At 39.2% G+C, this 27,390-nt stretch overlaps 2 protein-coding genes across 4 annotated transcripts in view; both read left to right on the top strand.

Annotated features, from left to right (window-relative positions):
• rab11fip5a (RAB11 family interacting protein 5a (class I)) overlaps window positions 1–3,612 on the top strand; it is a 29,334-nt gene extending 25,722 nt beyond the window's left edge. For all 3 annotated transcript variants that reach the window (XM_079693595.1, XM_079693596.1, XM_079693597.1), the window contains exons 5-6: window positions 60–216; window positions 970–3,612. In XM_079693595.1, coding sequence (XP_079549721.1) covers window positions 60–216; window positions 970–1,227 — 415 coding nt within the window. In that variant the 3' untranslated portion in view covers window positions 1,228–3,612. The remainder of the gene's footprint in view (window positions 1–59; window positions 217–969) is intronic.
• Window positions 3,613–4,895: 1,283 nt separating this feature from the next.
• Window positions 4,896–25,634, top strand: sfxn5a (sideroflexin 5a). Its single transcript, XM_079640379.1, has 14 exons — window positions 4,896–5,068; window positions 6,723–6,791; window positions 8,195–8,272; window positions 8,744–8,770; window positions 9,481–9,535; window positions 10,299–10,324; window positions 10,502–10,555; window positions 11,446–11,502; window positions 11,627–11,692; window positions 12,993–13,083; window positions 16,074–16,189; window positions 16,338–16,423; window positions 22,654–22,771; window positions 24,298–25,634. Exons 1-14 carry the CDS (start codon window positions 5,021–5,023, stop codon window positions 24,373–24,375), a joined length of 969 nt encoding a protein of 322 aa, XP_079496505.1. The 5' UTR covers window positions 4,896–5,020; the 3' UTR covers window positions 24,376–25,634.
• Window positions 25,635–27,390: the final 1,756 nt, after the last annotated feature.

Genomic DNA, 27,390 nt, shown 5'->3' with positions numbered 1-27,390 from the left:
TTGTTCTACCTAGTGTGATACTTGACCATATATATATGTGTGTGTGTGTGCTGCTGCAGCCCCCACCCAGTGAAGCCCCTCACCACCACCACGTCAGCGGAGGAGAAGCGGACGGAGGGCCGCTCCGTGCTGGCCACCGGCCTCGAGAAGCTCAAGTCCTCCATCAGCCCGGGGAGGAGCAGCCAGCTGAGCGAGCAGGAGACCAGCAAGAAGAAGGTACCGTTTGTTTTCATTAAAAAGATTGAAAAATACTGCAATACTGCCCTTCAGAGGCAAACATGTTCAATGAGCAAAACGTATTTATTAATTAAATAACACCTCTCAAGGACAATGGGAGTTTTGGGAAGCTGATCGCTGTCTTTCCGGGCAGGGTTTCAAAAGCACTTAAAAGCTTACCTAACAGTGTCATTGCAATTTTATGCCTTTTTATTATTTTTCTTTCTTGGTAAATGTTGATTTTCAGGCAAGGCATCCTGATAGGGTTTTGAAAATAAGTAGAAAATAATAAATACAATTACTACATATTGGGTAAAATGACATTCTTCCTTTTTACTTTGATAACCTAAATGCTTTAATTAATTTTTTTACAATGATAGATTACACCACTATGGTCCTGTTTCTATTCCCTAAAAGATTTTTTTTTAAAACTGTAAACCTGTCTAACACCTATGCTAAGAGTACTGGTTAAGAGTTATAAAACTATTCCTATTTTTCTTTACACCTGTACCTTTTCTTTCCACTCCCTGGTTGTCTCCAGTTTGCTTATTATTGTGCTAAAGTTTTTGCACATAGTGTAAGAAAGCTTAATTATTGGGATTAATCCTCTGGTGCACAGAGATCAACTGTAAGTGACATTAAATTGATTGCCATTAAGGCTGAAAAAGACAATATAATCAACTGAAAGTAAAATGAAAAGATGTTTTTATCTCTGTTAGCCTTTAAGTCCCCTTCCTGTCTGTCTGTCCGCAGCCTGTGTCGGAGGGGGCGGGCTCGTACTTCCACCTGAACCACAGCGAGCTGGTCGCCCTGCTGGTGCAGCGGGAGGATGAGCTAGAGCGCCAGGACGACGAGTTTAAACGCCAGAAACGCCTGCTGGCGAAGCGCGAGGTGGAGCTGAAGAAGTTGAAGCCGCAGGTCAAAGATCTGGAAGACTACATAGACACGCTGCTGGTGCGCATCATGGAGCAGAAGCCCACTCTCCTGCAAGTGCGCTCCAAGCTAAAGTGACCAAACGTTTGCAGTTCACTCCACAACAGCTCTTTAGTCTTTTCACTGCTATGCTGTCCTTTTTGATACAAATATGTAGGCACTGAGAGACGTCTGGAGGGCGGCCATGTTTCCCACCCGGCATGCTTTTCTGTGCTGAAACTCGTAGAAGGCTTTGGGTTCGGGCGGTTCTGAATGTAGCGGGTCCTCAGGTTGTTTTCAGGTTCACAAAGCAAGGTCACAGAGGAGAGCCCGGATGCGTCCACATTGGAATCCTGATTGTAAAAACAATGATTCCTTCTTTTTTCACCTCACCTCACTCCTATCCCCTTACCACAAAATGTTTGAAAGAAATGGTAGCGTGTCAGTCCAAAACAGCGTATATCTACAAACCTCACACAGCTGTGTTGCTGTGCTTTAGGACAGGAGAGCCACTCTGATGGTTTACCATGTTTAAGACCATTTACTACAAACTGCATATTCTTGAAATCAAAGCTGGATATTTCTGGAGCGCACCATCAGGTTTAGATAGATGTTATACCTTCAAGGCAGCCACTGGGTTCCCTTCATTTCAGTGTTGCATTAAACTCAAACTGCAGGGAAATTAAACTGAACATTTTGACGTCTTTTTTAAAGTCGTTAAAATTAGGGACATAGTTAAAATAGTGAAAGACTCCGATGTAAGATTAGGATTGAACCCTCAAACAAAGCTAAAAAAGCTAAAGAATCAGCATTTTGAAAACTGGTTTGAACAGAACTGTTTCCAGTTTAATGCTAAGCTAAGCTAATCATATCCTTTCTCAAGTTCCACACTTAGTGAAGAGATTTAAAATAGGTAAAACTCATCTCTTCTAACTATAGGCAATAATTGTAATTTAGCTAAATGAAAAGCATATTTTAAAATGAACTTAAACTAATGGCTGCTAAATAATAAGAAAAAAAAATTGACAATCTTCAAACAGACTTTGGAAGGTAGTATATATATTTTAAAGTATGCCCAATAGTTAATTAATAAGGTAAAATCATGCAAAACCACCGAATGGGACTCTGGCTGTGATTTGTTTCCCTTTTTAAAAAAACATGTTGTTTTGGATTGACACTCTACAAATGTTCCCCAATGAATACCGAGTGCTCTGACTAGTTTTTGAAACTACAGACCCAACGTGCACATCACTGGGAACTGACTGTAGCTTCTGAATGTTCAAAAGTGTTCTTAGCCAGCAAGTGAATGGTTTTATTTCCTGCGCAGGATAAGTGCTGTTTATCTTTTGCTTGCTCCTTTTTCCTATTTCTTTTTCCTTCTTTCTGTTCTATGGGCATGTCTTGAAATTACCCACAATGCTCAGCCACATAAGCTAAACAGATTCTTGTATGGGTCACGGTGTTATCAGGTGAAGACAGTATCAAGATCAGCCATCAAAAGCTCCTCTGATCTCATGCTTCTGCCTTCCCACGTGTGTTATCAACATGACGCCGCTGTTGAGGAAATGCCTGCGACATGCTGGCTCTTGACTCCCGTCCCTCGCTGTCACATCCGCTTCTGCACAAGCACGCAAATCGCTTCTTCTTTCAGGTGTTGCAAAGGGATATACAGTGCATTTTACAGCATATATGCCGTATTGAAATGCCAAATGCTGCCTTATTTTTGTTCTGTTTTGAAAATCTAGCACTTCATTTGAGGCAGGTTTTGAAGAAGATAAGCCATCTGTTCACTGACTGTTCGCTTTTTTTGTTTTACTTCTGTTAATGCTTTGTTACAATATTGTTTAGATCACTGCACAATATTAAATTGTATGCTTACGAATAGAAAATGAGCAGATTTTCTGTGTAATACCAAAAAAAAGCCTTGAAATAAAATCTATAGAGCAGATTGAGACACCATAAAGTATTCTGATATGATGCCACGTTTAACAGCGTTTAAGGATGTTCTTGCACTACTTAATCGTCAGAACATCACTGTACCTGTCTGTTGATATCGGTATAGTTAGATCTACTTTACACCGTACTGCACTTTCTAATCGCTCTGTGATTTAAGCACTAGGCCAATTTGACACCACATCCTTGATTTTTGCCACTGAGCTTGAAGCATACAAAAAAACATCCAAAAACCGTCTGGTCATCTCAGTTCTGCTGTGTGATCGCAATATGAAGTGCGCAGATGACTGTAGAGACATATTAAAAATGTGACTCTGCACTTATGAAGCGCAAGAATAAATGTCCTCTTCCCATGTCTTCCATTTTAATTTAAGTTTAAACTGATTGTATTTTTGTCCTTTTGAGTGTGTAGCCGGTGGAATGTTCTTAAGGTAGTATTTGAGATTGGAAAGTTTACAATTCGTGATGCAATTCTGTTTCACAAATTTTGTATATTTAATAAAGAATATTTTGTGTTTCTTGCTCACCGTATGTTTGGTTGTAAATCTTTATTTGGGGTGTGTTGGTTTTTACCACTGAGCTGATTATAATCTTTGTTTACAGGGTGGTTCTCTGTTTATTTAAGATAACTAGCTCCATTTTCTATTTAGCTGTCATTAGGTAAGAAAAACCTAGATTATGTTCAGCATTTTTCTTATTAGCAAAAATAAATGTTTATAAATATTTAGTCAATCCTTAAGTAGCTGCTTGTTTGCTTTTAATGTCGGTCTTTCGGTTTCAGGAATAACTTATCTATTGTCAAACCCTAGATTTTAAAATGTACACATTGTACCAATCACAGTCATCATTTGCACTGGGGACGCTTGGGACATGTCCCCACCACACAATTACCACAGCCTCGTTAGTTCCATTAGATTGAGATGGAATCCAAACACAGACCTTCAGGTTTAGACATCCATTTAACCCTTAAACTAAGGCCACCTGTAGAGGTTTCATCAAAATCTTGGTTTCTACATCTAAAGATCATAATGTGTGTTGCTTTTTAAGGACAAAACCCATTACAATATCTCAACTGCGAACTAAAGAAGCAAAGCAGACACGTACATTCGTTTAAAAAATGTCTCTCCAGAATTCACTCCGCCATGCTGGGAATCAAACCACCAACCATCTTTTTTCTTCTGCTATGCTGATGTTAAATCTGGATAAATAGGTTTCTTCACTACTTCATAAAGTGACGTCCATGGTACCAATTGTATATTCAATATTTTATTTATTATTTATCTAAAAATTAGTAGTCAATGTTAAAGAAATACAATGCAAACCAGGGAGACATTAATAACAAACAAAACAACCTTATCTAGTCATATCAAAAGTGATCTTGCTCCATTAGTGTTTGACACATATTTTATTTAAACAAATACAATCCCTATAGTTATATTTATGTTCAGTTCTTCAGTGAGGAGAAACAATCAAAATAAAATAACAATGTGAATTATTACATTATTAATTCATTTCCTTCCTTTCCAAAATGTTTGATCATTGCTTCTGACTTTTATTTTTACAAAACCACCACTAGAGGGCTATGTAATACTCTTTAAACTCATAAACCTTCCTTCAATGATACCACCAGATTTATCTTTTTAGTATTTGCTGTACTTTACACTCTGATATTAAACTTTCAACCTGTTAACTTCCTTTTTAAGTCACCGTAAACAAAGCATGTATCCTGGGAAGTGTAGTTCGCTAAAAAACGGTTAAAAGGAAATCCTTCCTGAGCAAATCACCCTTGAAAACTACATTTCCCGTCATGCAACATGGCCACTGAACAGCTGAATATTAATCCTGCAGCAGCTACAGGTTCATGAAGTGTTGGTGAAACTGTCTTAATTATTGTCGAAAAGAAGAAGAAAAATATACACCTGTGTGTTAAAACTGCAACATGTCTGAATATGAGACATTTCAACATGGCAAGCCTCGTTTCGATCAGGTACATTTATTTGTAACACGATTCAAGTTTACCACATGCACTTTACGTCGTTTGTGCACCTGGCAGTTAAATGTCATATTAGATACATTAAATAGTTTACCTCTGCGTTAACAGACTTTTAAATATTTGAGTGTAAAAGCATAGTTTTCCTCTGCTTTAGCATTAAATCAGCTAGCTAAGTTGCACTGTCAACATTAGCAAACATGGTGTTTAGTAGTTTGAGACAGTCATTCTAGAAGTAAGTTAATAAAGTCAACTTGTATTATAGCTCTTGCACTTTGTCCATTTTATTGTGTCTTGGTCAAATAAGTTGAAAGTCCAGCAGTGATCCGGATCCACTTTTGACCCTTGAACGCAACGCGAGGAGTAATGCATTACAAATTCACTATAAAATACAGTTAGCTAGAAAGCAAAAGTGATAGCTTACCATTTTGATAGCCGACAACTAAGCTAACAATTTGTTACCCTACATTTTAACACAGTATGTTTTCAATCAGAATCCTCTTCATTGGCTAGGCAATAAAGTACCATCTTATCTTATCTTATCTTTGTTTGGTATATTTGACTCATTTACATTAGATCTTATTGTACATACACATATGCAATGGTGAAATATAACTAAAAAGCTGTAGCTACTCATGTACTGCATTTTGGTTGAAAACATTTTGAGATACTTTGCTACACTAAAATGTTACTTATGATTCTTTTTTTTAATGGTGGAATTTGTGTTCAATTTGTTCCAAAATAGATTGTTTTTGTGTTTTAGCAGTATACTAGACTAGTATAGCAGCAGAAAGGTACACTTTTAATATATTTTTATTCAGCAGAATTTATAATGTGATATTCACCAATGTTATTACACATTACTTATTTTCCTCATATTGTGCAGCCCTAAATGAAAGCACTAATATCAGACCAAAATAATGTAATAGTAGATTATGTGAACAAACACCTGGTGGGAAATCTCACAGAATATATGATTGCAACACCAATGAGTACAAGTAAAATAACCCCTCTCTCGTACACTGCTTCTCATTTGTAATAATTGAATTAAAGATATTTAAAACCACTCCCCCATGCGGTGTTCTAGCAACCATCCATATGTTCAGAAAGTCTCAAAGCGTGAGTCAGATACCAGATTTCCATCTAAATTAGCTGTTAGTGTAATTAAACTGAAGTTAGGGAGTGATGGTCGCCTCTCAACGCTGCGTGGTGTGTTCCTGTATATCAGAAATGATTCCTTATGCTCAGTTATGAATAAATGATCGAAAGTTTTTTCCTGGCACTTTGACAATTATAGAAATTAATTGTAAATGTGGTGTGAGTGGATTCGGGGTCCCTAACAGATGCAGATTGGAAACAGTCTGTCGGAGGGATTAATGAGGAGTCTTCACCTGGTGTGTTAAAACATCTGCCACACTTCAATGTTTATTCGGAAACAGCTGGTACATCTCTGCATCTGGTTGCTCTAAGGAGCAAAACAGAATCAGATTTGTCTGCCTTCTTTCAAGCAAAAGTTTAAATGTATTTTACTTGTACAGTAGATAGAAATTAAGATTTTAAGCATTTTCTTATCCTGACCTATTGATAACACGTTAAAAATGCAAACAATACGCAAGATAATGTTTCTATGATGTATTTCTTCTTCTCTTAGAACAAATTTTCTGGGCGGTTCAGGCACTTCCTGGATGTGATCGACCCCAGCACACTCTTCGTTTCAGAGGTACTTGAGCTGACAGGAATAACATGCACTTTTTAATGGCAGCAGGTATCTCTTGTAGTCTAAGAATGTATCTTTGTCAGAGTTCTGATTTTTTTAATCATTTAAATATATTTTGTTTGAATTTTGTTTTTATTGTAGCAAGACTGAGGCAGTGCTTCTTCGACATGTGCAAATCCACCCATTTGGGAGCATTTTTCATGAAATGACGCCTCATTGGTTATAAAGCTCCGTTGATTGCAGTTGACTGTAATTCAGGAGTTCAGTCTCATTTTCAGTTTTTATTTGAGCTTTCATTTAAAGGAATACTTCACCCACAAAATGAAATATTAATTTTTTTTCCTGAAATGCCTTCACATTGTACAAACAGTCAAAGAACAAAGAAAATGCTTGATGATTGAAGTAAAAGGGGATTAGAAACACGTGCATTTCATTAATAGTTTTTATTTTATTTTTTGTTCTACGTGGAAGCATGCAAGCAAAACTGTTTTCTTTAGTAATACAAGGTAGCCCAGGTCCATGATCGAAGTATTCCTGAAACCTAGAGTAATCTATTCCACAGTGTAAGCACAATAATGTTATGTGAAACAACACAGAGCCTGCATTTACTGGAAACAAATGTCAAAAGCATTGAATTTGACTTGCTAATCACAGTTCTTAATTAATGTCCTTGACCTTGTTATGAAAATCATTGTTGACTAATGTCTTATCAAACTCAAGGATTCTCTGGAAGAGGAAAAACATGTTCAACCTTCTCGGCCACAGACCATTATGGTATAATTTCTCCAGGTCCTTGTTGTGTTTTGGTAATTTTTGTTCATGGAGTCATCAGTGCTCCGGTGCCTCTGGGTAATGAAGCTGTTAGAGAGCTCTTTGGTGACAGTAATAGCAGCAGTAGCTCCTGGGATGTGATGAGGTGTGGACATGTGGGGCAGCTGTGAGGGAGGAGAGTGTGTATGTTCTCACACACACACCATGCACCATGCTGGGCCAGGCGTAGCCTCAACTTGCCCCTAATGACGAGAGTGGAACAAGGATCGCTGTGCAATCACACACACATGACCTCATATGCGCACATTCAAAAATGTACACCTAACACTATCACACACACACACGCAGTGAAAGAAACGGGAACACACACACATGCAGGCAAGCTCATTAGAACAAATTGGGCCACATGACCTTGTATTTTGCTCCGAATTAGACACTGATCACACCACAGAAAGCTGTTCATTACTCTTTAGGAAACTCATTTGTCAACTGAAAATCAGCATGAGAGTTTTAGTGAAGCACAATTATCTTGTGCGTTGAACTGTGTGGTTTGAAAAGTGGAATATAAAAAAACATCCAGGGTAAGCTGTGCTCATTTGTATTTTACTGATTTATTATCAATTTGTTCAAATTAGAAACGTCTGCAGGAGTCTGTGGAGCTGCTCGACCGTTTTAAACAAGGAACTCTGCCTCCAGGAGTTACTGACGCTCAGGTACGCTCACAACAAACCTAAGTTCACTTTGAAATGTTCATTGTGCGTTAAAATAGGTGAAGTGAAGCATTTACACGTCAGAAAAGCAAGGATAGCTCAGGAAATGTTGTTCGAAATAGCTCCCTTTTTAATATCTTCAATATAGTGATATAAATGCTGCCATCTTCTGTTTGACATTTTATATTTAATTGTCTAACTATATATACATTCAGCAGTTTGGAGCTGAACTCTTTCTGGTATACACCGCTAAATAAATAAAAGCTTGTGTTTGCACGCTACTTATTTGAATGTGTGTTTGTTTAGCCATAGTCTTTGGCTGTTATGTGGGTTATCTACCATCTCTTTTAAGGGTAAAATACATGTTCCAGGATTAGTTTAAATTAAGTTAAATAGGCAGTTACTAACAGAAAAACGTGTGAGGCAGTTTAGCCCATCATCATCTCATTGAAAATATGTTATGTCTCTCTTCAGCTTTGGCAAGCTCAAAAAATAAAGCAGGTAAGATTTTTCTCTCTTTTATTTACTTTTTGTCTCATTCACTAACACAGATCACTATCTTTTATCATCTCTAGTTGTTGTTATGGTATGGTTTCAGTGGATTTCAAACAAAACATACTGCAGTCTTTACACTTAAAGGTAGGGTAGGTAAGAATGGAGAAACCAGCTCGAGTAAGCTAGAATTTGAAAATACGCAGCCGAAAAAAAATCTGGCCCTTCCTTCAGAGTTCCTTACAGAGCCCCTCCTCCAACACACACGGAGCCCCTCCTCCAACACACACGAACGCGCACATGACCAATGAGGGCACGAGATAAGTTTGTGCACGGATGGAAGGCTGACAGGCAGGTAGGCCATCCAGTTATTTTAGCCGGGCCGGCTCAGATGATTGGTCGTGCTTTTTGCAGCACCACGGCTTCCACAGATGAAATTTTTTAATTGTCAAAGCATTTAATATATTCATTGCTATCGGGATGTTAAGAGCATTCCATGGGATATAAAAAAAAGTGTTTCTGAAGTGAATTACCTACCCCACCTTTAAGCGCAACACTTACAGCAAAGTAAGTAATTTCATTGTATTAATTAAATAGTTTTTCAAGCAGTTAAAACTTTCCCTCATTCTTTTCATCCAACAGCAAATCTCTGTTCCTAATTCATTTGATCTGAACTATCCCTGTACTAATTATCCGGGTCATTATACTTCCTCTAACAGGCCATCATCCACCCTGACACGGGGGAGAAGATCCTCATGCCCTTTCGGATGTCAGGTACAGCGGCTCGGTGTGCGAGTCTAAAGGGAAGTGAGATGGAGGGGCTTGTTATGTGGTCCAACATGCAGGCGTCGTTCTCTCTGGGAAAGTGTCACGGCTCCACGGGGCTCTTCAGGTTGTCTCAGGCCAGAAAAAGGTCACACTCAGCTGGGCGCTGATTAAAACCTCTCTCCCACGGTGACCGAGAAGCTCTCGAGCTTCTCTGAAGGAGCAAATATTTTGGTTCAGACTCAAAGCCCCATTTTAGCAAAGGGACTTTTAAGTGAGGGAGGGGTGGGGGGGTGGACAAATGAGGGAGGAGGAGACACTGACTATTAATATTTGAGGACCAATGGGAGTATGCTGCAGAATCTTTTTGGCCTGCCTACCTGTGCAGACTAGACTGGTGCTTCTCAAACTCTCGTTGATAATTTTCCCTCTTTTGGAATATTTTTGATTAACCTTTTTGGTAGGAGAATAATTGCATTGGTTAATAGCAGCGTTCAGATCTTGTGACTAAAAACACTTAAACAATGCATTAAGAATCCTTCACTAAATTCATGTCAAAGCATTTCTCTATCATGCATTACATTAAGACTGTATTGTGGTTACTTTAAACTGTGTGTCTTTGATAGGTCGCACTGACAATTAGGTGTGAAAATGTGTCCATTTCAACAACACATCAAGTTTTTGCTTCTTCTCAGTACTTACGAGTGCATTGACAATATGGATATTTATTATAATGTCTGTTTTCTGGAGTTAAATGTTTCTTTTTTAACAGGTTTTATCCCATTTGGCACACCAGTGGTAAGACTTTTTTGCATATATTTATTTTAATGAATCCATATTTTGAAGGCTACAAAGAATTTAGCGACATGTATACAATGATATTATCTCATTTAGACTCAGATTGATCCTCCAATATATCATGCAGGCTCTGTTTTCTGATAATCTATTTGTAAAAGGGTTTTTATCTTTGTGTAGGTTGTTGGCCTCCTTCTCCCAAATCAAACGTTAGTGTCCACGATCTTCTGGCAGGTAAGAACCTACATCATCACCTGAAAAACTCAGAGTTAAATAACATAATCAAGGGCCCTTTTTAGATAGAATTTGAAGATGAAACTCTCTTTATTTGTCACACATTTCCATGCACACGGCACACACAGTGACATTTTGTCTCTGCTTTTAACCCATCCTAGTACTAGGAGGGGTGGGGGGTGTCCGGTGCCTTGCTCAAGGGCACCATGACAGGCCCAGGCGTTGAACTGAGACCTCTCAAAGTACAAGTCCACACTCCATATTTTAAGTCTGTTTGGTAGGGTCGACTTGAACCAGCGACCCTACGGCTGAGTCACTGCCGGACATTTTAGTTTCATGTAACTCATTTAATAAGACAACACATTAATCAACATTACTGTAAACGTTCCAGTATTTTCTAGGCATACAATCTCTCGCTGCAGTCCTGTCAAGACAAAGTGAAAGTAATTAAGTGACAGGTTGAGCAAAACAAACACCTGACAGGAAGACGCAACAGTAGACAGAAGCGCCAACAATGGAACACAAATTGCATCCTAATAACAAATATATATTAACATCCACTTTGAACACACGAGTTGTCAAACTTATGCTAAACGCAGTAAACAAAAGTTCACCATTTGGAGGTTATCAAGAAGTGACGTGTGTGTGTTCCAAACGTATATAACGTATATAAATTCCACTGCTAATCCGAAAAGGAAATGAACCTCTGTGTCTTGCCCCCAAACAGTGATGGAACATTTTCCTGAACATACATGCGGTCGAATGTCTTTGTGTTTGTCTTTTGCTTTTGCATTTTGTACGGTACTTTAAATCCACCGTAATATCAGTACATTTACTTCAAATGAACTCACTTCTTCTTCTTTCTATATGCCTCCCTTCTTCCCTTGCAGGTGTTAAACCAGAGTCATAATGCCTGTGTGAACTACTCCAACCGCAACGCCTCCAAGGTACTGTATCAGTTAAGTGACTCAGTCCCATTTATACCGATACTGTACTATCTCCATATAAAAACGTGTAGACAAGTTGCATAAAATGCTTTCATATTTTAATCTCACTTATTTTCCACTTCAGCCGGCTCCAGCCTCTAAATTCTTCCAGGGATACCTCGGAGCGGTGACCAGCGCAGTCTCCATCGCTGTGAGTTCCCACAATGCCTGGCTGGATCTCAACACACACACTATCTGAGTCACGTATTGATCCTTTTTGCATTTAAACCATGGGCATACAAATAAATCAGCATTATGATGAACTTTTGTCAGCTGCATATCAAACTGGATATTTCTTCATGTCTATAAAGTCTCTAAAATATCATGAGATTATTTCCATTTGCGGACCTACAGTATTTGTCTAGTTGTGCTACACATTCACTGCTAAGTAGGGATAAGCGATTCATCAGGTTTTCATAGAAATTGCACTAGAATCCAAATGGCAGGAGGGGCATTATTTCTAAAAGCACATTTTGTTTATTTGAAGCGAAGAAAATCTGCATTTTTCTTGTTGTCCTGAGTTTCTATCATTGTTTATTGCACTCACTGTTAGTCGCTTTAGATAAAGGGTCAGCTAAATTAAATGTAAAATACTTCAATTAATTAATAGTCATAAATCTGGGCTTCAATGCAGAGTTCAAAGGTTTACTGGTTGTTGAAGCGCTAAATCATTTGAATTTTTATGACAAGAAAATGGTCAAAAGTAGAATATCAGCCTAACCCTCTGAATACCAGCCATCATAATACCCTTAGCAGTTCAACTCTTTGAACTCCTTTTCCCCCTACCTTTATGTCTTTTAAAGACTCCCATGTCAAAAGCCTGTGACACACGTTCACACACCTGCCTCACACAGCCTTCAGTGTGGACACAGGGCTCAAACCGAGCCAATTACTGACCCCGCTGGGCGCTCATCCGGCTGCTGCCCTCAGGCTTCTGCGCGGCAGCGAGCACAGAACAAAATCGTGGGGTGTCTGGAGGGCGGACTGACGGCCATGTGGGGGGGGGGGGGCGGCAGGAGCTCTCCAATTAAAGGTCCGCTCTGGTGACGACCCCCCGCCGAGTGTGTTATCTGAGAGCTCATAGACTTTTGTCGACAGCTCTGTAGTGTGGTGAAATACAATATACAATATAAGTGTTTTTGGTTGTTTATGAACAGTGCCAGGCATTTTTGTCACTTCAGAGCTGTATACATCTGAGTGCTACAGCCAAATAGCAGTAGGCGTAATATTTGTATCGGGCAAAATATGTCAAAAATATTCTGATTGAAGTTTAGTAGTGCTGCAGAGATTTCCTAGCTTACTCATCATTTTATATATTCAATTAAAATGTTTATAATTTTTTATAATTTGTATTTTATTATATATAACATTGTTGACACCTTTCGATTCATTTGAAATATTCAGTGTGTGTGTAGTATTGTCTGTATAATTTGTGCCTTGTTTTTCTTCAGGTGGGGTTGAACGTGTTGATCCAGAAATCGAGCCGCTTCAGCCCGACCGCCAGGCTGCTGGTGCAGAGGTTCATCCCCTTCCCAGCAGTGGGTGAGTTCAAAGGGCTCAGGGAAACAACTATGGGATGGATAGGGGTCAGGGGTCAATATTTCAAAAATAGTTTGGGAATAAGTGTAAGGGTCTCTTTGGTATGGAACACAGAAGTTCATAAAAGAGTAAAGGTCCATTGCAGTCTTATATAAACAATTTCAAGAGCATCCACTCAGGTTGTTATTTAATGGAATGCATGTACAAGCATTTTTTGTACGTTTGTTGAGTTTGCAATGTAGATTATGTCGAGTATTGTTCTCACTGACGAGAGTAGGACATTGTTTCCAGACTTAAGTGGGTGTACAGGCGGGTTTGAGTGGAAAATATGTACATTTCTTTTCCCCGTATTTCATTGATTGATTAAGTCCGTTTTTTATGTTATGTTTTATGTTCCATTTGCATTTTCTGCACTGCAAAATATTTGTTATTAATTGATAAATTGTCTATTGATTGTTTTATCTGATGAATAATCCGTGCAGCTTTCGTGACAGAATGAACAGACTCTTAACTTTTAATATTAATAACACCTTTAAAACACCTATGTGACCATCACAAATGGCTTTTTTTTAGTCAAACCACTTCTGATTTGTTTCTGGTCCCCTCAATGTGTTCTCTCTACGGGATACGGAGGTGTTGTGAGCTCGCTCCTTCAGACGTGTGTGGAGCCACAAAGCTGATTTTCATGCCACTCTCCCCCGCAAACACACACCCAGGGGGAAAGACCAATGTCCCAGAATGCTGCTGTCTCATAATTAAATTGTTTGCCCCTCACTCTCCCCCTCCCCCTCCCCTTATAACATGGCGGCTCTTTTAATTAAATCAACAGGTTTCTACAGCGCAGCCTTTGCCTGGTAATTGGCTGCTTGTTAGAACTCTGCTGCGGCAAACAAATTGGATAATTACCCCTAAAGTGGCGTCTATGGCAAGGCCTCATTTACCTGATTTATGTTTTGTTCATTGTTGTTGCTGCCGTTGTTATGCTTGGCTCATATATAAGGTAATTAAAATGGTTAATTGAAGCGAGCGAAAGTAAAGTGCTGTTTGAATTTTCACCTGCTTCATTTTGTTTGCTTACTTAAGGCTACATTTATTTGTAATAACCTAATCAAGTAGCGGCCTGTCATTCAATTAGATTATGAAGACTTTAACTGGAGGGAAAGACTAGCAAAAAAAAACATATTGGGATAATTAATTTGCTGTCTTTTTTGAAAATATTCATCAATATTTAATTATTATTAATTATCAAGTAATTATGTGAAAAGCTCTATAGTGCACTGCCACCACTAGTTATTAGGTGACAATTAGAATGTACATAAATGTAATTATTTCACATAATTACAAATACGAGCCAAATATTTCAGGATTGGGCTGTGCAGACTTTCCAATCATTTATTTTACAATTACTTTGATGCCTTCTATCAATTTACATGCAAACGTTTTTTTGAGAATTTGATCCTTTTGCTGTGTTTTTTTTCTTATTCCATGCCAAATTCCCACTATCTGTCCCTCCGTTAATTGGTCTGGATAATAAAAATCCCTTGTAGGTAGAAAGAGCTATTTGCTCAGTCAATTGAATTCCCCTCACAAAGCGCCCTGCGTGGCCTGCAGCCGTCAGTAAAGATAACTCTGAACGCTGTTGTCTTAAATTAAAAAGGCTTGCGGCGCCACCACTAAACTCTCTAAAATGACTTTTTCTTATTCCTATTAGAGTCAAGGAGAAAGGTCTGTCTATATTAACATACATTTGTGTTCATTTTCACTTTCGTGAATAAATCACAGGGTAACGACATGGCTGTTTGTCGACCTTGGTCACGGTGTTTGTTGGTTATTTGACACACACACACACACACACATACACACACACACACACACACACACACACACACACACACACACACACACACACACACACACACACACACACACACACACCACACACACACACACACAGGCGTAGCATTACGTTTTGTGGATTATGACATGGCTGTGATGCGCTGATTTGGGTTTTTTAGTCATTAAAGCATTCAGTGTCTAACAGAAGCACACTTAATGACAGGTGTACCACTTTAATTACAGTATTATTATTTTATATAATTAAAGGGGCCCTATATGCTTATTTGGGTTTCCCCTTTCCTGTAGTGTGTTATATAGGTTTTTGGGCATGTAGATGGGCTAAAATCCCAAAGTGCCCTCCAGAAGGAGTCCCCCCCCCCGGACCTCTCCCTGCTGCACTGTTACTTCACAGGCTGCCTTATCTTTAAAGGTCACCTATTATGCAAAATGCACTTTTTGATTGTATTTTCTGATACTTTGTGAGTCTTCTGACACCAGGGACACATAGTTATGTATACAAGACATCTCTCTCTTTTACTCCTTACCCACATCTCTAAAAACAGGGGTACAACGGAGCTGATCCAGAGTTGCTGCGGTCATGACGACATTACTAAAATGTGGGCTGGCTTTACGTTGACCCCCTGGTGTCAGAATTACTAATTAAATTAGTGATTACAATTAAATCACGTCACTTTATATGTTTTTATAGTAATATGGTCTGTGTTTACATTAGCAAGCACGCTAACACTCAGAGCTAACCTGTACTGGGGAGAGTATGTATAAAAAAGCAGGTAATAAAAAAAGGAACTCACCTTGCATTTGAGCTCCATACTGTTTCAGAAATAATCCAGCAGCAGCTCGGGTTTGAAGTTACTGACCCAGAATCAGCACTTTAGTAACAGGGCTGAAATATAGTGGTATGAGGCATGGCTACAATGCGTAATCTGTTTGGTATTTTGAGCAAAACACTTCAGAGACATGTTTTTTATATATCGGAAACCTATAATATATGCCTAACATGTTTACAATAGGAGAACTTTAAACCAGAGTCACAGTGATGAAAAGACAATTCATTTCATTTTTGAACTCATATATGTCGAATCCATAGATGTCTGATACCTCTTTTCATATTTAAAAACCTTCTCACTTCCCTACAGCCACTGCAAACGTCTGCAACGTGGTTCTCATGAGGCACTCGGAGCTGTCGGAGGGCATCAGCGTGCTCGACGACAACGGGAACGTGGTGGGAACCTCAAAAGTGGCTGCCAAACACGTAGGTTACTTTTTATCCAACGTCAACTCTTCATGTGCAGCTTCTATATGGGATTGATATAATGTCTGTCTTTTTTTTTTTTAAATAGTTGATTTTTCTTTCTGGCTTTCTTATTTAATGTCTTTATGTCTTCTTTTGTTTGTGACAGGCACTTTTAGAAACAGCTCTGACCAGAGTGGTCATGCCAATGCCAATTCTGATGCTGCCTCCCATCATCATGGCTGCACTGGAGAAGTAAGAGGATGTTTTATTAATATCAGCTTTTTTGGCTTCTCCTAAGAAATAAATTGGCTCTATAATGCCAATGTTTATAATGCATTACAAACAAAATGTGCTTATTGCACTGAATAATTAAAGTTATAAGCACGCAAAACTATTCATGATGCTTTAAAAAAGATAAACGCATAATATAAAAAAATTCCTTTGATAAATGCGGGTCATTTTGTAAGGATCATATTGTATTACAATTCCCATAATTGTTATTTCGTATTTATAACACATAGTAATCACAGTAATAATCCATGTAATAAGTAACCTACAGTATTGATTGTTTACTTTAAATGCAGTAAGTGTTATATAAAATAATCCAACTAGTGGACTTGAATACACTATGATCCTTACAAAATAAAAGCGCTAGTGTTCTGGTACTTGACCTGGTATTAAAAACATTATCGCTAATCAAATCATCATTTGGTCAACGTCAGTTTCAGATTCCTCTACCCCTACGACCTTCCATTGAAATCCATGAACCTTCTCCCTCACTGGGATGCCAGCGTTGTGTGATGTGACTGTAATGATGTCTTAATGATGCAATGTGTTTATACGGATGTTTGGTGATCAATAGCCTGGCTGAGGAATGCGGCCATCTTTGTAAATCCCTGACAGCACTTGTCCCGACCGCTGCGAGCAGGCGGGCGGCCCAGGTGTGTTTGGGATTCCTGGCAGCCGCATGACTGCACGGGAAAAGAGAGTGAGAGAGGGAGAGTGTGTGAGAGTGAGCAGAGGGTGTGAGTAAGGTGGACTGAGGCTATCCTCTGTCAGCTCGCCTCCACTGGCTCTCAATGGAGCGAGAACAAGGGGACAGAGACCCTGCGAGGCCCCTCCATGATGGATGACTCCGCTGAGAGCACATTTTGGTGACAGCCGGTTCTGTCCTGCACGTGCTTCGCTAGCTGTGACAGGCTCCAGAACAATACGTATTTTTAAATGTGTATTTGTTTTTGAGAGTCTTAGGCTATGTTATGTACACAGCCACGTAGGGTCTTTATCATGTGCTACTCTGATATTAGAAGAGTACATTCAGTATTTTCCCAACAGACTACATCTACCTGTGCTGAGTATCCTTTGGCTTATACTGTGATGTGTAGAAAGATTGCACATACAGTACAAGGAAAAAGTGTTTCAAAAAGTATACCTTTTTCATTTGAATTAAGTTGAATTAATTGCATTCTTGCTGTCATCATCTTGGTTTAACGCTGTGGCCATGTTGTTGTTTTGCAACCAGAAGTACAACCAAACGCTGGAGGTCTTAGTTGGTCCAAAAGTTAACTTCAAGAACTGAAAATACAGGAACGACTCATTCACAACATGTATATCTGAATTTACTGTAGTGAATAAGACATGAAACTAGTGATTGCCTTGTGGCAACAGGAAACTGTTTACTGAGGCAAAAAATCAGGGCATTTCCTTATAGACTTCAATACAATCTGACCTCTTTTTGTAACCAGTGAAATCACCCCCTGTTGGATATAAGAAAGAATACAGGTTGCAGACACTTACGTATTATAGATATTATTCACTTTTCTGACAGAGCCTGAGGTTTCCGCTGGATCTTGCTATGTTATCTTTACAGATTTCTCCAAATATTCCACAATTTGATATAAAGAACTTGATTTAAACCGTATCTTACAGTCGAGTTGTGGTAGTGTCAGAAAATGGTTATAAAACAAAGGATCATTGCATTTGGACTATTTGGTGTGTTGAACCTCTAATTGTACATGTAATTGTTTGGTTTCTCCCCTATTTGTATACAAATATTACCGTATTAATGATAATAGAACAAATCCAAAGTACAAAAGCTGTACATTTGAAATGTTCAGCTATTGGAGAAAAACAAATCTGTACCATAGCAGAATTAAAACACAAGCTTCTTCCGCTGCTGAAACTGAAACACTTTATATAATTCCGCTGCGTGTTCATCATCACCTCGCCGTGTTTGTTTAGTGTTGAAATTAGAAACCCATTGTTGTTCCTGTTAACATACCTCTCAGAACAGCAGGCGAACTCAACCAAAGGTGTTTGTTCAGAATACACAACATTATCTATTCTTTATTTAGCTCAAATGTATTTAGGCCCCTAATGCAAACAGACTCACATTGAGCAAATATGTTGAATTATACATTCTTTAAATCAGGAAAATAAAATGGTCCTAAGTAGAACCTACTGATGCTTTTTGAATTCATAAAAGTAGTGTTTTGTCCCAGACATTAAAGGTGGGTGTAGGTAATTCACTTCAGAAACACTTTTAGTTATATTCCATGGAATGCTCTTAACATCCCGATAGCAATGAATAAATTAAATGCTTTGACAATAAATACATTAAAAAAATTCATCTCTGGAAGCCGTGGCGCTGTAAAAAGCACGAACAATCATCTGAGCCTGCCCGGCTAAAATAACTGGATGGCCTACCTGCCTGTCAGCCTTCCATCTGTGCACAAACTTATCTCGTGCCCTCATTGGTCATGTGCGCGTTCGTGTGTGTTGGAGGAGGGGCTCTGTAAGGAAGTCTGAAGGAAGGGGCAGATTTTTTTCAGCTGCGTACTTTCAAATTCTAGCTTACTCGAGTTGTTTTCCCCATTCTTACCTACCCTACCTTTAAGTAACAACATGACATTTTCTGATCAATATATTTAAATGATCATTTTGTGAAATCCTTTTTGTCAGTCTTCAATAGTGTGTGCATTCTTGCTTCTGTGAAATGGATGTGTGAAAATGCACTCCAAATAATTGTTTGAGGTACAGCTGCAACCATAGAGTGTGTAGATATAAAGCCTGCAGCTAATGCAATAAACGTAGAATTAAATACATCCCTAATGTCTTTCTAATACACTTCTCTCGTTCTTTGGCTTAAGGCTAAGTCAAATTATTCCAAAGGGACCTGAGGTTGTCTCCAAAATATGTTCTATCTTTTAAAGGTCTTTGGCTGAAAAACAATTGCGAACCTCCGACATATTGTCTGTTTCTCTCTTTGGCACAACATGAGTCATCTGGGAAATTCTATTAATTGGTCTTCTCGCTTCGACAGCGATTCTGCGTCACGCTGTCAGAGGTTCATGTAAACAGTTCAACCCCGGGTTAAAACATCGACCAGAACATGGCCGCTCTCCAGGTTATTCAGTCATTCACAACCGTGTCGTCAATTTTGGATAATTTCCCTTCTTTCCAGTGATTTTAAGGCTTACTTGTGACTCTCACAACTTTTCTCACATTTCTCTTTGTAACCCCAGTTCTAAGATGTGTATCTGCACGTGTGTGTGTGTGTGTGTGTGTGTGTGTGTGTGTGTGTGTGTGTGTGTGTGTGTGTGTGTGTGTGTGTGTGTGTGTGTGTGTGTGTGTGTGTGTGTGTGTGTGTGTGTGGTTGTGTGTGTAGCCTAATTAAAGCGTGGAAGCCATATGTGTTAATGAGCTCCCTCATTAAGCGGCAGCTCTCCTCGTTAGGGGGAGAGGCGTCGCTGGTGGAGGAGAGAGGGAGCGGCTCTCTCTCGAGCGCCTGCTGAGTTCACTGTCCTACGCTGAAGAGGGGATTATCGTACGGAGGGGAAGCGAGGAGACATTTTGGCGAGAAAATGTATTTCTGGAGATAGGTCTTTTAAAACGTCATTAAAAATAAAAGTGTTTTTGTAAAGATTGACAAAAGGGTTTTCAAACTGTTACAATACATGTCTCTTAGATTATTTAGGTTAACACAACAAACCAATCACCTTTCAGAATTTCAAACTAAAGACAATAAAAGCAAAGATTGACTGTAAACGTCAAACGAATGTCAAACTTAGAAATACTGTTTTTATCACTGAAGCATTATTTTTGAAATACAAACAAAACAGGGTAATGTGAATACAAATATGCTAATGAAGCTTTAATAGAACAGCTAACTTGTTAACTTAAAAAATAACTTCCTGTTCACCTTCTGGTCGTCATTAAATATACCATTCGAAATTGAGCCTCTAGATCAGGGGTCGGCAACCCCTGGCACGCGTGCCAGCATTGGCACGCGGCACCGTAACCAGTGGCACACTAGGAATAAGTGGAATAATTGTGCAAAATATTTAAATTGTATTTTCGGATCCTGAACGAGACCGCTGCCAGAGCGTGTCCCCCCGTTACCTGCAGAATGAAGCCATGCACGCAACGCAGCCCCGCTCTCTTTAACTCCAGGCGACTTTCTGCCGCTTTCCTCCGTCGTGCAGTGCTGATCGTTTCACCACGGAGGAAAGCACTTCACTAATTGCAGTAGGCCTACCCATAAGGAGCTGTACAAATGCCGCAGTTTTTGAGTCGCTGTGTATTTACTTGAAAGCCCAGTGGCGATCTGCTCATCTCTCATCGAAATAATATGCTACAAAGGGGCGGACTGGCCATCTGTGTGTTGAACTTTCCTGTCGGCTCCCAGACCGTAGTCGAGGAGGGCAGAAGCAACAAGCTTCAGGTTCAATAACCCACTTTAGCTTAAATGACTGGAGAGAGGCGAGCTCTTCTTGGGAGGACGTTGCATTTATTTAGTTGTTCTTCTGTTTCACAAAATACATCACAGACCTCTGTTTTTCTGCTGCCTCGTTTCACTTCCAGAAACATACACACGTTCCCTCGCAGTCGCTCTACCATCCACAAACAAACACACATGCACAAGCCACACCCCCTATCTCTCTCTCTCGCTCTCTCTCTCTCTCTCTCTCTCTCTCTTAAAGAGACAGCAATCTCATCTCACTCTGCATGACCCTAATATCACAACATGTGTGCTCTGGAGAATCACAGAACGGACGATCGTCCTTATTATTATGCCGTTTAAACCAATTATTTAAAGGTGTTTGTTAAATTCGGAATCATGTAAGTAGCGCTGACAGGTCCACACACTGCTTCCCCGAGGCTCCCCCGCCATCCTGCTGATAGTTGACGAGCGTCAAGCTCCTCAATCCCCCCCCCCGTTGATAATTCTCGATCGTCGGCACGCTGATAACCATTTTTTTTTTTAAATGGCACTTCATATCAAAAAGGTTGCCGACCCCTGCTCTAGATGTACCATCTTTTTCACTATAGGTTGATGATCAGATGAAGACATTATGGCTCTGACATAGTGGATTTGATGTTCCTGAGTCTGCTTAGCTGCAAAGAGATCCTGAATAAAATACAGATCTTTGATTTAGACATTGAAGGTTAATATTTCTGTGTCTTTGCTCAAATGAGGTGCACCATTTGTATAGATTTGCACAAAGATGTTTTCTGCCAGTAATTGACCACATCTGATTCCAAAAATAGTTTTAGGCAATTAGGACAAATTGCCTCTGTTTACTTACACTTAACTGTACTGCTTTCTATCCTTCCTTATATTTGTTACTGGAAATGTGTATTTCCACATGTATATTTTCCACATGTAGCCTATATATTTTTTTTAATTGTTATTTTATATTCTTTAAAGGTGGGGTAGGTAATTTTGGAGAAACCAGCTCGAATGCACTAGAATTTGAAAATACATAGCCGGAAAAAATCTGCCACTTCCTCACAGAGCCCCTCCTCCAACACACACGAACGCGCACATGACCAATGAGGGCACGAGATAAGTTTGTGCACAGGCTGACAGGCAGGTAGGCCATCCAGTTATTTTAGCCGGGCCGGTGAAAATGATTGGTCGTGCTTTTTACAGCGCCACGGCTTCCACAGATGAACTGATTTTTTGTCAAAGCATTTAAGAAATTCATTGCTTTCGGGATGTTAAGAGCATTCCATGGAAGATAACAAAAAGTGTATCTCGAGTCGGTTTCTAAAACTTACCAACCCCACCTTTAACTTTTTGATTTTTTTATGATATTTTATTTGTATTTCTGAAATATTTTTGGACTATTTATTTCTTGTGTCTTAATTTCTCTCATTTACATTGCCTTTTGTTTTTATGCTGCTGCAACGCAAAAATGTCCCAAATTTAGATCAATAAAGTACCTATCTCTATCTATCTATCTAATTGGCCACATCTGATTCCGAAAATTGGTTTTGGCAAATAGGACAAATTGCCACTGTTTACTTAAGCTGTACTGTACTGCTTTTAAACATTTTGAGATAATTGTGGTATTGCTAAACAAATCCAGTATAAATTGTATTCCACTGCTGTCACTTAACCATGTAATGAGTTGGTTATTGTGTTTCTCTCTATATGAACTGTGAGATGAAAAAGTGTCGATGTTTTCCCCCTGCAGGCTTCCTCTCCTGCAGAGGCGCCGGCGGCTCGTCCTCCCTGTCCACAGCCTGGTGTGCCTCGCCGCCTTCGGCCTCGCTCTGCCTCTCGCCATCAGCCTCTTCCCACAGATGTCCCAGGTACGTCGTCCCAAAATAACTTCATCCTATGCAAAGGAATATGTCTTTGCCCTAACATATAATAGATTGTGTTTTTGAAGTTGTTTTTTAACACCAATTCTTGCTTCTTCACATTCTCTGTGTATCAAATAGCTGCTATGCTCATAATAATGATAATAATACATTGTTGTTATATAGAACTTCATCTCAGAGGCACTTAACAATAAAATAATCCATATGAAAAAACAAGATGCAATGAAATGGAATAGAAATAAACAAACTATCAAAAGGAAAGCGGCCAAATAGGTTAGCCTTCAGGTGGCGGAAGGAGTTTATCAGGAAAAGGGAGTTTTTGAAGGGTCTTGTTGAAGGATCATTCTGTGTGTTACGGTCTGATATGAGGACATTTCTGGAAGGAGGGAACAGCAACCGAGAACAATCCTCATCCTCATGCCTGCCATGACTGATGTTGATGACCGGGGTCTCCTGACCTCTTTATCGTCCCCCATTGAGTTTTACAGAGGCTCTGCTAATGAGCCGTATCCCTCGGAGGCTTAACCCGCTCTGTTATGATCTGCCCACAGTCTCTACTGCCTCCATTCATCGAAGCCATGCAGGTTGAGATCTAACTTGAGCCTTATTGCCTCAGTATGTGTCACACTACTCATTAAATGGCGTTTTGTTTTTCACTCCATGTCTCTATCTTTTTCTCTTGTCTTTGCCAAATGACTCGCTGACACAAGACAAGCAGCCCTGGCTTTAAAATATTTAGGAATTAATTACCACTGGAAATATCTCAGACAGCCATATGGCACAAAAACTTCAGGCATATGTGTTACTGACAGTCCTGTGAAAAGCTGCCTCGCGCTCCACGAAAGGGGCCTGTTGTTCTCTCACAAGTCCCTTTTTTTTTTGCACTTTCGTTAAGATAGCAGGTGAAAAAAACCTCCCTAAAAAGCAACATGAATGCCCTGTTCCCCTGGACCCCCTGCCTACTCAATTTGTCCCACTTCCCCATTTCACACCTACCAAGATGTCTGATTAGGATTCTGCCTCCAACTCCAACAGCCATCTGTCTCTGGTTCAAATATTAGGAGCCGCGAACCTCAAATTAGACTTTCCTCTGCCAAATTGGCTCGTTTTACACATTAGCTGTAAATACAGAACATCTGAAGCCTTTAAGAATATATTTGTGAAACTGTTACAAATTGCATATAGAGTTTTATGGATGCATCTACACATACTGCATGTAGAGTTTTATGGATGCATCTACACATACTGCATGTAGAGTTTTATGGATGCATCTACACATATGACATGTAGAGTTTTATGGATGCATCTACATATACTGCATGTAGAGTTTTATGGATGCATCTACACATACTGCATGTAGAGTTTTATGGATGCATCTACACATACTGCATGTAGAGTTGTATGGATGCATCTACACATACTGTACTGTATGTTAGCGTGTTGTGTCTCACTGCTATTTAAACGCATTTCTATTTGCACTGATGACCTTTTTTTTTCTGCTTTGATTCCCACAGATCAGCGTCAATCAGCTAGAGCCAGAGATCGCCATGGCAACAGATTGTAAGATTGTGACATACAATAAAGGCCTGTGAGTGATCTGCTCTGCCAAACATCTAAATATAGGAGTAAAGTAAGAAGAGTGAATTATGCTAAAAACTTGGCTGCGTTATCCTGTGAAAAGTAAGCATATGTTTACAGAAAGAATACACGTTGTTTTTGCCAAGACAATATATAATAAATAACACATATCGACACCTTTTAAGAATTACTATCCCTGTTAAGACATGCACACCAACCAACAAAATAACATCATGTGACTGAGCCACAAAATATATTTATGGAGTAACTCGAATAGCAACTATCAAAAACTATTTTCTATTAGCTTGCCTGGTTTCTTCTTACCTGTAAAAGACAATACATTTTGACGTTAACTTAAAAAAAAACGTAGTAGAATTATTAGTGGATTAGATAGTGATGGACCAAATACTCAAAGTAAAGTAGTGAAAAACGTTCCTGCATGATGAGAATCTGAATCATCATATTGTCAAGTCTCTCTGAAGTACAGGAGTAAAGTACCTCCAAATTTTAAATCATTTGAGTCTTGAGTCATTTGACTCCAGTCCGAGCCGACCATGTGTTCTGGATTGTAAATGTAAATACTGTAAATGAAATCAGGAAAAATGACTGAAATGCATTTCCTTTGAAATAGTTTTTTGTTCTTGTTTATAATGAAACGCCCGACCTTCTCTTGCTTTTTATATAAAGCTAACGCCAGTCTTACGACCTGGTGTCAGAGGTTGCATGTCTAGAAGGACAAATCAAAAAATATGGCACAAGAAAAAAGCTAATTGTAAAGTCCAAAATATGAACTTCATTTTGTTTTTTTCTGATTTCTTTACCTGGGCAATCATTTTGCAACCCAGCACATTCTTCTCGCGACCCCTTGTAGGGGTGCTGACCCCTATGTTGCGAAACTCCTCTTTAATGGTTTCAGCCAACTGGAAAGGTTGCTCAGCCTGGTTTTGGTATAGTGCGTCTATCTAAAAACCTTTCTTGTAAACTCGAACTGTGAACTGCAATACGTTTTAAAACAAATGTATATCTCATGGAAATCATCCAATGACAATGTGATTTTTTGTTCACCACAAAAGCCTGTATTGAAAACATTGTAATGTAGTTAAATGATGAATGTAGTTTTTGTAATAAAACAAGTTAATACTTTATATACACATACAAGTCTTAATGTAAAATATGGAGATTTGTATTCCATATTGTTTATTTTTAAATCTCTATTGTAAAATGCTGCTTTGTATGTACTTGGACTTGATTTATATAAACTTCCTGTCTACAAGTGTTATCTTTTGTCATGATCTTTGTGATGTGTGAGGAAACGCACGTTGACAAGCAGCCACATGCAGCACCAGCGGAGGATGCTGGCTGTAACTCGGGTAAGACAAATGCAAAACCCAGATATTTATCAATCCTATTGGCTTTTAACTATTCTGTTTGTAATCACCTTAGAATTTTACTGTAATAATGTAAGTTTTATTGAAATATTACCTGATGGCTTTTAACTCTGACTATATTTCAAGAATGTATTTTATGACTCAATACAAATGATAATTGTTAGTTTGTTTACCAATTCCCAAGAATGTTCAAGATATGTTTTACATTTCTAAATTCTAATTACATTTTAAAATGACACATAACTTTATATTTTGGGGGAAAGCACCAATTGTATTTGATCTTTAGCACGCTTAGTTTAATGGCAACCTTCCTTATTGTAATCTCAGATGTCAAATTAGATCATATAAGCAGAAATACATTTATTGATGCAATATAAAAACGGTGACTAACCGGCATGCAATTTAAAATCAACAATTAAAGATGTGTCATTTGTTGCTCAAAGTAAATAAGGCTTTTTTAATCCTGTGCAGAAACCCGGTAATCAGACAGTAATATTCAACCCAGTGCTTGTCTTTCGGGACAGCAGCAGTCTGATGCACGCCCCCCCCCCCATCCCCCCCTCTGCATCTCTCTGGAGAAGCTCTTTGTTTTTCTCTGCTCTCTCCTTCTCTGCTGACTCAGGCGACAGGAGACGCAGCGTTTAGGGAGACAGGCGTGATTTTCCGCCCTAATTGTTTTCCTAACAGGCGAATGAGAGGTGCGGCTCTCGGTAATCGTGCTGACCTTTTACCTAACGGAGACCTGATTGGCCTCGAACACACCTCCTGCTCCACTATTAGGAGCTGGCCGATATGGAGATCATCAAATATCAAAAGATTTCTGATCAAATATCACAATGTTGGTATGAACGGTTGACTATTGTGCGCTTTCACAATGAATTATTTGATAAATAATCTTCAGTAATGTGAATATAATGTCTAAGTGGGAAAAAGCGAACAGTCTGGGGAATTTGAAAATGACATCACTTCACTGTAAAGCCTTTAAAACCAGGGAAAGACATCATATGACGATATTAATTTGATATTGACTTATTGCCAAGCCATAGTGTGTTATAGTGCTTTCAGAGTTTAAGTAAGTAACTGTCCTGCTTCAAATCCACCTCTGTTGGTGTTTATGAACTTCAGTGACTGTGTATTTGCAGCTGCAGTGAGTATAGGATACCCTGGGAACTCAAAACAAGGCCCCTCTTGCAACTGCAGATGTTTGCAAGACTACTGCAGTTTACCTGCCCTGCCTCCCCCTTCCTCTTTACTCTCTCTCTCTCTGTGTTTCTTAGCTTACAAAACAAGACATCAGGGTCAGACTTTAGGGCTCATCTCTGAAGCCTCGGGGTCATTAGGAGGAGATTCCTTCCGTTTCTTTTGACAGGTGATTACTGAGGATGTTTGGTGAAAGAGCCGCCGCACAATAGTAACTACTTTCCCTCTTTCTTTCTTTTTCCAGAGGCTGCACCCTGTGGATGGGAATTTTTTCTGTGCCCCCCCCCCTTCTGCTGGAATTCAGAGGAAATACCGGTAACACACCTGACACCTGTGCGACTGTCCTGCACCTTTCTGACACCTCGGTCTCCATCAATGAGCCCCGACCTAGAACCGGTGTCCTGTTGGTGAATGCAACAGCAAGTACATTTACTCAAGTAC

The sequence above is a fragment of the Notothenia rossii genome, assembly GCF_949606895.1.
Source record: "Notothenia rossii genome assembly, chromosome: 7".
Lineage (NCBI taxonomy): Eukaryota > Metazoa > Chordata > Actinopteri > Perciformes > Nototheniidae > Notothenia > Notothenia rossii.
This window is presented reverse-complemented; position numbering and strand designations above follow the sequence as displayed.

Coding starts and splice junctions, on each gene's coding strand:
- sfxn5a (XM_079640379.1), top strand. CDS start 5,021: ATGTCTGAATATGAGACATTTCAACATGGCAAGCCTCGTTTCGATCAG. Junction 8,273..8,743: donor CAGGAGTTACTGACGCTCAG/GTACGCTCACAA, acceptor GTCTCTCTTCAG/CTTTGGCAAGCTCAAAAAAT. Junction 13,084..16,073: donor CATCCCCTTCCCAGCAGTGG/GTGAGTTCAAAG, acceptor ACTTCCCTACAG/CCACTGCAAACGTCTGCAAC.